This window comes from Cibotium barometz, chromosome 17 (genome assembly GCF_041138505.1).
Source record: "Cibotium barometz isolate CiBa-2024 chromosome 17, ASM4113850v1, whole genome shotgun sequence".
Lineage (NCBI taxonomy): Eukaryota > Viridiplantae > Streptophyta > Polypodiopsida > Cyatheales > Cibotiaceae > Cibotium > Cibotium barometz.
This window is the reverse complement of record NC_141062.1, coordinates 14505996-14517813: the sequence shown is the minus strand read 5'-3', so window position 1 is coordinate 14517813 and position 11818 is coordinate 14505996. Positions and strand designations below refer to the sequence as shown.

Sequence of the window (11818 nt, the reverse complement as noted above, 5' to 3'; positions counted from 1 at the left end):
ATAGCTTGTCAAACATAAAATACCATTGCACTCTGTCCAAAAGGATTCCCCATCTCTTGTTTAGTGTGCAATGGATAGGACCCGTCCTCTATTTGGGGGGAATAGGAAGAAGTCCTTTTTGATTCTTCCATTGGAAAGCTTTGTGCGCTGGCATATCTTTAATCGAAAGCAGCCAAGTGTCCGATTGGTGCCATAATCTGATTCTTATCCCAATAAGGTCTAATTCTGCATATGAGACAATATAATCTCTGATCAGATCAGCTCTGGGCATCCAAGCATTGATGTCTCTGTGTCCCAAATATCCCACCAATAGCATATTCCTTTCCTTTGCATTCTCAAAGCCGCTTCAGCTTGGGCATTATCAATTGGGAGAGGAGGGGAATGCTTGGCCACCAGATAGAGTCTCTCCCGTGTACCCCCCATGTGTAGCTAGGATTCTTAGACAAGATAAGGTCAGTCTTGATAGCATTCCAAGCGGACCAAAGCGAATGGACCAATTGGCTGCCAACCGGTTTCACCAAAGTATTTGCTAGCCATAATTGTGAGCGGGGGGAGCTTCTTCCACTTGGGGAATTGTTTAAGTTGGAATTGTTCTAGCTTCCTAGTGATCAACCAGGCGGCCCAGTCTTCAGAGGGGTAGAGAAAGCTTCTCAGTTTCCACTTGGCAGCCATTCTATTAGCCAGATTAGACACGTCTTTGATTCCAAGGCCCCCTTTACCTGTATCCAAACAGCACCATTCCCACCTGACTTTAGGGATTTTCCTAATCCAGGGGTCCCCTCCCCATAGATAGTTCCTGCAAAGCCTTATGAACTACAGTAGATCAGAGTCTGGCGGTCTCGAGTAGCAGCTAAGAAAGTAGATGATAGAAGGGATAATGAAGTGGTTAATTACCATCTTTCTACCCCCCAAGTTTAGATGCATTTTCTGCCATCTGGTAAGTTTCTCTTTCACCTTGTTTAGCACCCACATCCATCTTTGCTTCAGGGTGACCTTGAATCCCATGAGAATGCCCAATAATTTGAAAATTACTCCCTCTTCCAGCAGCCAGCTTAAATCAGCCAATCAGGAGGCTTGTCACAATAAGGGACCTGATACTTGTTTTTTTATGGTTAATGACCGAGCCAAAAGCCCTGCAGTAAATGTCCAAGCACTCCCAAAAGCACTTTATGCTTATCTTAGTATTGGCAACCATGGCATTAGTATCATCAGCAAACATTTGGGTGCATAGCTATTTATTGTTGGGCAGAGATATACCATTCATTTCCCCTTTGTCCATCCTATCTTTAATCAGCGAGTTTAGACCATCTGCAGTGCAATAGCATAGAGGAGGGGTGCTAGAGGGTAGCCTTGTCTGATAGATTTGGTAAGGGAGAATGCATTAGAGAGCATACCATTGACGTTCACCCTAGCCGTGGCATTCCCAAAAAGAGTACTCACCATCTAGATGAAGTGCTAACCTGCACCCATGTGTTTAAGGGATTCTAGAACATAATGCCAATCGAGCCTATCGTAGGCTTTGTCAAAGTCAATTTTGAAGAAGATGTAGTCTTGTTCAGATTCTTCTACATACTCCATACCCTCCCACAAGGTGATAATGGCATCCAGAATGTACCTTCCTTTGATGAATCCCTTCTGCTCCTGTCTGATCCAATTCTTTAGATGACTAGACAGTCTCAGCGCAAGGGCCTTGGCAAATATTTTGTAGGCACAGTTTAACATGGTAATCGGTCTCCAATTGCTCAAGTCATTCTTCTCCCCTTTCTTATAGTTTTATCCACCCTTCATTGATCGGGCGAGGAAATGCCCCAAAAGAGACAGCCTCCTACCACACCGCCCCAGTAAGGGAGACAACAAGAGATCCTTGAACGCCTTGTAGAATTCAGCGGGCATGCCATCAGTCCCCGGGCTTTTCCTCACCTTTAGGGAGTCTATGGCCTTGCCAATCTCTTCCTTGGAGATATTGTTTTATAGCTCTTTAGCAAGTGTGTCAGGTATGGTTGGCTTCCTGGCCTGCCCTATGAGAGCTATGCATTTGAGTTGGTCATTGGTCACCCCTCCCCCTTTACTAAATATATTATTAAAGTATTGGAAGGCTCTTGATCTTTTCCCTTCCTCAAAGGTGTGATCCAGATAGTTGGGATCATGCAGTGTAGGGATTGCATCCTTACATTGTCTGACTTTTAGCATTTTGAACATCTCAAGAGTGGGAAGGTCAGTTTTTCCAGCCCACCAATCTCTAAAGAGAAAAGAAGGGCCTGCTTCTGGGTTACCTCCTCTTCTCTCCTAATTTCAGCCCTAGTGCCAAGAACAGCTTCTTGAATAGCCGCATCTTCCTTACTGGTTGCAATTTCCAGTTCTTTTAGTTTCAGATATAGTAGATCTCTTCTGTATTTCCTAATTCTGGCCACCTCTTTCCTAATGCAGATCAAAAGAGCTTGGGTAGATTTGATAGCCACACTCCAAGCCCTTGCCGGGGTAATGCCACAGCTGAAGAATTCAGTCCAGATTCTTTTGACTTCCTCCTGAACAATAGGCATTTTGCACAGGGTAGGATCCATGTTGAACCATTGATTAGAGACCTTTTTGTCATGGTTGTCCAACACTAATATCACGGGGTAATGATTAGAGAGGCAAGTAGAGATGTCAGAACACCATATTAGTGAATTTGGGAATTTCCCAATTCCCATTTTTGAATACTTAAAAAAGGGGACATGGATAACATGTTTGTAAGTTTCTCAAAACCCTATCATATGACCTATCATTGGAAAGCACTTGAAAAATGGAATCTAAAGAGCTATAAAGCACTCATTTTGGATTAGTGGTGTTCAAGTTATGGTTAATCCAAAATTTTGACCACGTGTCCCAAACTTGTGGGAAATTCCCATATTCCCCAATATGGTGTTTCAGTTCTACATTCACATCTGATGTAGGAGTTACGGAGGGTTTTGCTAATGTATCCTCTATCCAATCTTGCTTTCCTGGTCAATTCCCCATGGGCATAGTTCTGCCATGTGAAGTCTCCCCTATTCCCCACATCACATAGCTCAAAGTGATCCACAGTGCGCTACCAAGCTAGGAGCTCTGTCCCTTTAATGACTTGTCCCAGCCCTCTTAATCTATCATTTCTGGATTCTACCATATTGAAGTCTCCCATTAGAATGATAGGATCCGGGATGCTTCACAGTGTGCCCCAAGTTCTGATTCTGCTCGCCTGAGGACCTCCAGCATAAATCCCAATGAAGGAGAAGGTAGTCATTTCAAATGCAGCCCATCGATCAAATGTATCAATCCTCACATCTTTGAGATCATTCTGATGGTCCACATGCATCCCCACAGCCACTCCTCTAGATCCATGATAGTGTGCTGTGTAGATCCAGATGTGCTCTTTAGAGATGTTGAGCAGCCTTTTTTCAAGCTCATCTCCGCTAACTTTGACTTCCGTTAGAGCTATAAAGTCAAATCTTCCTTGTTTCCTTAATCATTGTTTCACTAGTTGGACTTTTGAAAGGTTAGTCAATCCCTTGACATTCAAAGTGGTGCATCTCATTTGCTCTTTTTCTGGGATTTGACCTTTTTAGGTCCCACTTTGGATGCAGCTTGAGGTGTGGTGGAACCCACCTGAACATGCATTGTTTTCAATTCCTTGATTATCTCGATTTCTTTGGTGGGCAAGCCATTTTTTGTATCAGACAGAGACTGCTCAACCCTATCTTGCTCATCTCCCAATGGGCCAGCCGTCATTGTGAGGGGCAGGAGCACTTGGTCATGGTCCATTTGATTAGTTTTGGCTAGAATTCTAGATCTATCCACCAACGGCGTGGATTGACTGAGCTCTTGGGAGCCAACCGAATCATCCGAGTCAGAATTGGGCACAGTAAACTTTTCTCCCTTTTCTTTTGATGTAGAGGGAACAAGGGGAGAAGACACTATAGTATTCTTAATCATTCCAGTAGGCTGAGCTTGGTTGATGGCTAGGGGAAGATTAGACGCACTAGTGGCACTCAAATTGGGGTATTTTGAAGGACACACTCTGATAACATGTCCTTGCTTTCCACAATGGAAGCATGCGTTGGGTAGGTGTTTGTATAGAATGCTTTGCTAGATATTGTACTCACCGCAATTGATTTCAATCTCATCAATAAGGGGCCTATCTAGATCCACTTCCACAAGGACCTGAGGATGCCAAGCCGGGTTGTAATCATTCTTGGGTCTCATGCCTAGCACTTTCCCTATAGGGGAGACCATTTTTTTAAGCCAAGGGTACGTACAAGTAGAAGGGCAAGTTAGGAAGCTCCATCCACACCGGGCAAGCTGAGGGTTTAGGACCTTGAGGGCTAAAGTTGTTGGACCAAAAGAAAAAACAAAATGGGATGTTCCTGTACATCCATTGCCTTGAACCTAGGACCTTAAGGGCCATATTTGGGTCCTTGAATAGAAAGAGGTAGTATCCATTTGGGAGGGCTTGGATGATCTCTACCTCGATACCAATGGAAGTCCAGTTGTCTCTGCCTAAGGAAATCTACTGGTGGTCTTGGCCCAAACATTAACCCAACTAAACAACGGGCTGTGTAATCAGTTTCCACCAAATGAACCAGCTCAAGAGGAAGACAAACCACAGGATTAGTGGAAGAGGGTTTACCTGATGTGTCCATTACCTTAGCTAGAGGTTGCTTGTTGATTTGAGCCTCTTCCTCGACTTGTTTCTGCAGCAACATCAGATTTAGCTCTTCCACTCGGGCTCTGTAATCTTCCAGCTATTTTTTGGTATCCATGAAGTCTTCTAACCTGCTCATACTTGAGCATGGTTTCTCTGTTGCCATCCATGGCCGGGGGCCAATGTAGGAACTGCTGAAAGGCAGCTTGAGTGAGCTTGGCAGGCTGAGATGGCTTACTCCTCCAGGCTCCCAGAGCAGGATCCCTGTTCTCTGAGAGAAGAGTAAGAGCTCCCCTCCACTCAGTGCCCATGCACCTGAAGGGGGGGTGGTTGTGGCAAGTAGGGAAGGAAGCACACAGAGGGCTTCAAGCCTCTAGGTAGGGCAGCAGTCAAAGGGGCAACAGAGGAGGAGCTCAGGCGCAGCACAACACCATCGCCAGCAACCTGTGCTTCCGTGATGGTGTGCTCTTGTTAGCAGAAGCCAACAAGGCACTAAGTGCGGTGGTTGTGAATAGCAGGCAGTGCCACGTGTGGTGGTCTTCAAGGGGAAGCGCTAAGCAAGGCGGTGGTGGCGGTTTGCAATTCACCGGACTGACACGAAGGCAGTACAGCTGAGCACGGAGGTAGCACCGTCAGAGTTGACAAGGATGCACATCTTAGTTATTGTGGATGGCGTGTCATGTGACAACGGGAAGAAACAATGCTATGGGCTGGATCTAAGCAAGTGCACCTAGAAAAAATTTACACGACAAGGGGAGAGGACCGTTGCATGAACGACGCCTTGCCGCTGTGAGCGAACCAGGTGTCGTCCATGCCCTCTGTCGTTGCATGCTAAACCCTCATCACTTTTGCCCTGGTTCTTCCGTCAGTCGGCCTGCTGAGCATCCCGTCGCTTCTCCTCCTCCCCCCGAGGGGGGGAACTCTGTTCCAGGATGTCGCTTCAGGATTTAGTACTTGCTGGTGCCTCTTCATCTGCGCATTCCACTCGCGAAGCAGCTGCTCTTCCATCTCTGGTCCTACATCAGGTGCCATCAAGGCCTCCGGGTGGCTCTCTCACCACACTAAAGGCTACTTCTCCTTTCAATCGTCAGCACAAAGGTCCGGGAGGCCTGGGTGAAGCGGAAGGTATTCGGGGATCCCTTCTCGACGGCCCCCCACAGGGCCATGCTGGCCATGTGCGCTCGATGGCCCCTACGTCTTTTGCGGAAGCTGTGCGTCTGCCTTCATCAGGTCATGTTGTTCCATCTCTTCCCTTTAAAGCTGTTGATAATATAGTGATTAATCTATCACAGAACCCTACCTTCGAGGAAAAAACTGGTGATTATGATGTTGACAATGATGGTGCTGTAATCTGCGATGATGAGGAATTGGCAGCGTGGCAAGACCATCTGGCTTCCCACGCCCTGATTGGTCTCTGTCATGGTGCAAGACCGCCTGTAGACACCCTGAAATTCTGGATTAGATCTAATTGGGATCAAAAGGGCATCAAAGTAGCCTCTGTCCAACATCTGCCTAATGCGTACTATATGTTCCTATTTGAAGATAAGGTAAGCGCCTCTTCTGTTATCAACAGCGGTCAGTGGATTATCAGGAATACCCCCATTTCTTTTTTTAGATGGTATGATTCATTTGACCCTAAAGGACCCAAACCCACTAAAATTCCCGTCTGGGTGGAATTTACAGATATGCCAACCAAGTTTTCTATATGGGCTAAAAGGATAGGGGGTGCTGTAGGTAAGGTTCTAGGTCAAAAACCTTTTCAAGTCGTTAACCCCCAATGGGCTCACCAAATGCTCATTGAGGTTGACACCGCCAAACCCCTCAAAGAGAAAGTTCCCCTGAAAAACAGAGAGGGTCAGATTATCTACGAGCAAACTCTGACCTACAAGAACCTCCCGAACGCCTGTTTCAATTGCAACAAACAAGGGCATCTTATTAGAGATTGCCCCGACCTCCATCAACCAGCCTCTAATGATAAAACCCCAGCTAAAGAGGAGGCTTTTGTCCAGCCTCAGAGAAAACATGTGTCCAAGACTAAAAACAGTAAACCTAATTGGCATATCCCAGCCAATAGATATGCCCCCCTCTTAGCTGAGGTACAGGACGGTCTAGAAGTCCAGTTTCAGGCCAAAGAGGCTGGTAGCCCAGCCCTTATAGGGGCAGATCAACCATCCCCGGGAAGGGTCCCCAACAAGGACCGTGTTTTCGTTAGTCAAGACCTTGATTCACCTATGGAATCAGATGATGATTTCATAGACAAAACTCAGCGTATGGATGAAGTTTTCAAAGCCCAACTGGACGAAGAAGATGCTTCTTTGATGAAGAGGATGTCCCTCTCACCAATGAAACAACATGATGAGGAGGACTTCTCTCCCCTTCTTATGGGGTCGAAAATGAAGAGGAAAAAAGAAAAAAGCCAAGATGTCCTAAGAACCTCCGTATCTGTGGGGAAACCATAAAAAACGAGTAAAAAATGAATTCTCTGAACCTTCTCTCGTTTAACTGTAAAGGGCTTACAAACCCGGAGAGGGCTGTAGCCATTAATATGTGGTTAAGGGACTCAACTTTTGACTTCGACCTTATCAGTCTTCAAGAGCTCAAAATTGGGGGTCCTCAACTTCAGATGAACCTTCAAAAAATCTCTAGGAATTCTCGGTGGTTTTTTACCAATCATCCCTCTGGGAAAGGTGGGACTGCGATTGGCATTCACATGAAATGGGAACACGCCATTTTAGATGCTTGGTCGGATGTTAATCACTCTTGGACCGTTGTTAGGATGGGCAACCCTTTCAATTTCACTCTGGTTTCGGTGTATACCCCCTGCTTGGCTAGCTTGAGAGCTTCTACCTGGCAGTCTATCACTCAGATTGTGGGACCCATCTTTCTCATTGGTGACTTTAATATGGTAGAGGCTCAGGTTGATAGAAGTAGACTTCTGGGCAGTACCATCAGTGGTTATGAAAAGGTTAAATGGGATGGGTTAAAGGGGGAGAAAGACCTCTCTGACCTTTCTTCGCAAACTGGATTCTCTTGGTCTAACAATCAAAAAGGCTCCTATCACAGAGCTGCCAGATTGGACAGACTGTATGCCTCGGGGAGTTTGATTGATATGTTCCTAAAAACCAAAGTTACCACGGATCCCTCCCTAACCATCTCAGATCACATCCCTCTTATCTGCAACCTGTCCTTAGGCCAGGCCAAAGGTAGGGCTGGATGGCCCCATCTTGACCCCTCTCTCTTGCATCTCCCTTGTATCCAACAGATGATCAAAGCCTCCATTGCTGAGGCCTTCAATCAATTCGTCTCCCCATCCAAGGGATGGGAAAGTCTGGTGAATAAGGTTCATTCTATCTGCAAGGAGTATAAGCGGCAAGTCTCTACGATTCGTCTGAATCAAAGAATGCAAATCAGGAACCAGATTCAAGACATTTATCTGTCTAAAGATGGTGCAGTGAATCACTCTTTGATTGAGCTAAAGAATCAGCTCAGACTTGAACAGTTATTAGCTGCTAAGGCCACTAGATTGTGGTTCAGGGAGGTTTGGGCTGGGAAAATTGATACTCCTCACCCTAAGATGTTTGCTCTCCTTAAAAGGAAAAAAGGTAGAGATCTTATCCCTATGGTCAAGAAGCCGAATGGTCACCTGGCTTTAGATGATGTGGAAAACTTGCAGGTTATTAAGGACCACTTTTTTAACTTGTTCTCCACAGCCCTTCCTCCTTGCCACGAAGTTTCGGCTGCTAGGGCCAAGATTGCCAGCATTAGGAAGAAGGTGGTGAACCCCTCTTTAGCCCTTAAGCTTGACTCCCCCTTCACTGAAAAGGAGGTCAAGGTGGCTATCTCACATCTTAAAAAATGTAAATCTCCGGGTGAAGATGGGATCCCCAACGAATTCTTTCTTGTTTTCAAAGACGAATTGTCCCCTCACATCCTTCACATTTGGAGGGAAGCCATGAGGAAGGGAGGTTTAGCTGAAAAGACAAATATGGGGATTATCAAGCTTATTCACAAAAAGGATGAGAAAGAAGATCTTGGTAATTGGAGACCCATAACATGTCTCTCGTCCCTGTACAAAGTTTTTGCTCATATCCTGACTAACAGAATCAACCCCTATATGGATGAGTGGATCCTCAAGGAGCAAAAGGGCTTTATAAAGGGAAGGTATATTCTTGATGCTATCATTAGTCTTTGGGAGGGTATGGAACATGCTGAAAACTCCGGCCAGAACTACATCTTCCTCAAAATAGACTTTGATAAAGCCTATGATAGAATAGACTGGTCGTTCCTCTTCCAATCCCTTCAAGATATTGGCCTCAATAGGAAATTCATAAAGTATGTCCAAACCCTGCTTGGGAATGCGTCTTCCAAGGTGGCTGTCAATGGGTCTCTCACTGGTGCCTTCCCTCTGAGGAAATCTATAAGGCAAGGTTGTCCCCTGTCCCCTCTCCTTTTTGCTATTGTTGCGGATGCTCTGGGGTGGCTGGTTAACAAGGAGATAACTGATAATAATATCAAGGGTATTGAGATCCCCAACAGGGCTGATCCTTTATGCCTGCAGCTATTTGCTGATGACACGAATGTGCTGCTCCGGAATGAAGTGCAGACTGCTGCTCACTTTATGACTTGCCTGGATACCTTTTGCCTTGCCAGTGGCTCGCAAATAAACCACTCCAAGACCAGCTTCAGAGTTTGGGAAGGGTTGCCCCCTCCCTCGATCCTGTCCGCTGGTTGTAAGAGTATCCCTGATGGTGTTGTTTTCAGGCTTCTAGGAATCCCCATGGGCTTCAACATCTCTTCCAAACAAAGGTGGGACTATGTGCTCGATAAACTCAAGAATCAGGTCAAGAAATGGAGTCACATCAACACAGGGGTGGCGTCAAGAGCCTTCGTCCTCAATCACTTCATTATCCCCTTTGTTGTTTACTTCCTGGCCTGTTGGAGACCCTCTGAGACCCAACTCCAATCCCTTAACTCGATCATGGGGAACTATCTTTGGGGGGGATCTCTCGAAAGTAAGAAGGTCAGCAAAGTAGCTTTTCAGTCATGTTGCTTGGAAAAAGAGCAAGGGGGTCTTGGCATCATCAACATCGGGTTGCTTGCTGAGAAGCTTGCAGCTAAATGGGTGCAAAGGGCCATCTTGTCTAAGGATGTTTGGGCGGACTTACTCAAAAGGGATATCAATAAATTTTGGCTCAAAGGTAAAAGATCTTGGAAGGGTTTCTCTCTCAATGAAGCTTTGTTCTCAAAGGCCGATCTCTCCCCTATAGGCAGTAAACTGTGCTGTAGGATGTGGGAGTCGTGGATGAAATACAAAAAGCTCTTCGGTTTTCAAACCTTTACCAAGAGAGGTAGATATGCCTATTCCGCTGACTCTGTGTGGTTTGGGCATCTTGTGTCTCCGATCTCCAATGAATAAGTCCAGACCAGTCTTTCTTGTTTCAAAGCTGGTATAAAGGTTTGGGGCGACTTATGTGACTCAACTGGCATGTTAAACAGGGATCAAATCTGCAATAAATTCATATTGTCCCGTAGTGGAGTTGAGTTGGTCATTCAGAGGTGTAATGCTCTTAAGGTTTCCATTCCCCCGGGGTTGAGTTGTGACTGTATAACCTTTTCTAAAGCCATCCGGTGGGGAGACTCCAGTAACCTGGTCAAGTTACCTAACACCTTGCATGCAAGTAATCTGATTCTTAAGCTTAATAAGAGATGGTCCTTGGCCTGGAACAAACATCAATGGGCCTTCCGATTTAAGCTCATTTGGGCCTTCGCTCATGAAAGAAAACACGCCATTTTGGCCTGGCTTGTCATGCACAAAGCGACCTGGACCCTTGAGAAGGCCCTGAAGTTTGGGCATGGTAACAGCCTTTGTCCCCGCTGTAATTCCAAGCTTGAAACTGTCCCCCATCTCTTTTTCTCTTGCCCAGACACTAGACAATTCTTGGATGTTCTGAACAAGGCTTTTAAGAAAATTAGGAAAATCCCTTTGAGCTGGAAAGAAGTCCTCCTAGGCGAATGTCACTCACTTGACCCTTTAACGTGGCAGTCCGTCAGAATTCTGTTTCTTTGGCATGTTTGGAAGCAACGTAATGAAGCTCTATATGAAATCAAAACTAATCACCACTTTTATCTTTTTCTTGACAGTGTACTCAAGCTAATCCATCAACTCCGGCCGAGTGGTGTTCCCATGGAGGTGGACCGGTGGCAAGACCTACCTTGGAGGAAATGGAAGAGATTCCATGTCTCCTCGCATTGCCAAACAAAGGAAGCTATGATACAAGAGCTTCAGCTGGAATGTCAAAGAAGACTTCAAAATTCCGAGTACTACGTCCAGGCTTCAGAAAGCTTCTGTGGGGTTCCTTAAGCCCTCATGGCCCCAATCTTCTATTCATGAGATTTTCTCAGCCTCTCGTCTGAATTGAAGACAGTCTTGCTTCAATTGGGGCTGGCTGGCCACTGCCTAGAGCCTCAGTCTGTGCTTCAGGTTTTATATGTCAAACTGGTACAGCAAAGTTGTTATGCTGCAATGTTTTTTTCCCTTAATCTTCTGCTCTCTATGTTTAACCATCCTCTCTCCCGGAATAGAAGAGGGTCTGGCCGCCGTGTGCCTCAGCAGGTTTTGTCTCTAGAACTGATGCATCAGAATTTCTTTTTACATGTATTGGTGCTGGCCAAACTGTTCATGATATGTTTCAGTTTTGTTTCAGAGTTTTGTCCCCCTTTTTTCTGAAGGGTTCATCAGGTCACTGTGTCTCCCCATGGACCTTCCACATGGGATCTTGTATCAACATTTTCTTTTAATATATTCCGCTGTTTTAACTTTTAAAAAATAAATAAAAAAAATAAGCAAGTGCACCTTTGATGGTGTAGTTAGTGTAATGATGAATACGTAGCCGAGAGAGAATCTAGCAAAGCTATGTGCAAAGCTGGCACGTTAATTGTGCAATGGGGTTCGGTGAGCTGGAGCCCTATCAGTATTCTGTAGAGTTGGTGCATTTATTGATAATGCAAGCTTTGGCATTGATGGCGGGGTCCGTGCTGAGCTAGAGCCCTATTGAATAGCCATTGATGTAGGCGTTGAATCTGCAATGTGGTGAAGACGCTTCAATTTCATGGAGGCAAGCACTTGGACTTCGTATTAACAAGTTATGGGATCTATGCTGT

The 11818-nt window shown here is 45.6% G+C and overlaps 1 protein-coding gene across 1 annotated transcript; it reads left to right on the top strand.

Annotated features, from left to right (window-relative positions):
- The first annotated feature begins 5422 nt into the window (after nucleotides 1–5422).
- LOC147629713 (uncharacterized) lies at nucleotides 5423–11071 on the top strand. The gene is made up of 2 exons (XM_086810952.1): nucleotides 5423–6204; nucleotides 10799–11071. The coding sequence occupies exons 1-2, from the start codon at nucleotides 5590–5592 to the stop codon at nucleotides 11069–11071; spliced, it is 888 nt and encodes a 295-aa protein (XP_086667078.1). The 5' UTR covers nucleotides 5423–5589.
- Nucleotides 11072–11818: the final 747 nt, after the last annotated feature.

Coding starts and splice junctions, on each gene's coding strand:
- LOC147629713 (XM_086810952.1), top strand. CDS start 5,590: ATGTCGCTTCAGGATTTAGTACTTGCTGGTGCCTCTTCATCTGCGCAT. Junction 6,205..10,798: donor TGTTCCTATTTGAAGATAAG/GTAAGCGCCTCT, acceptor TTTTCTTGACAG/TGTACTCAAGCTAATCCATC.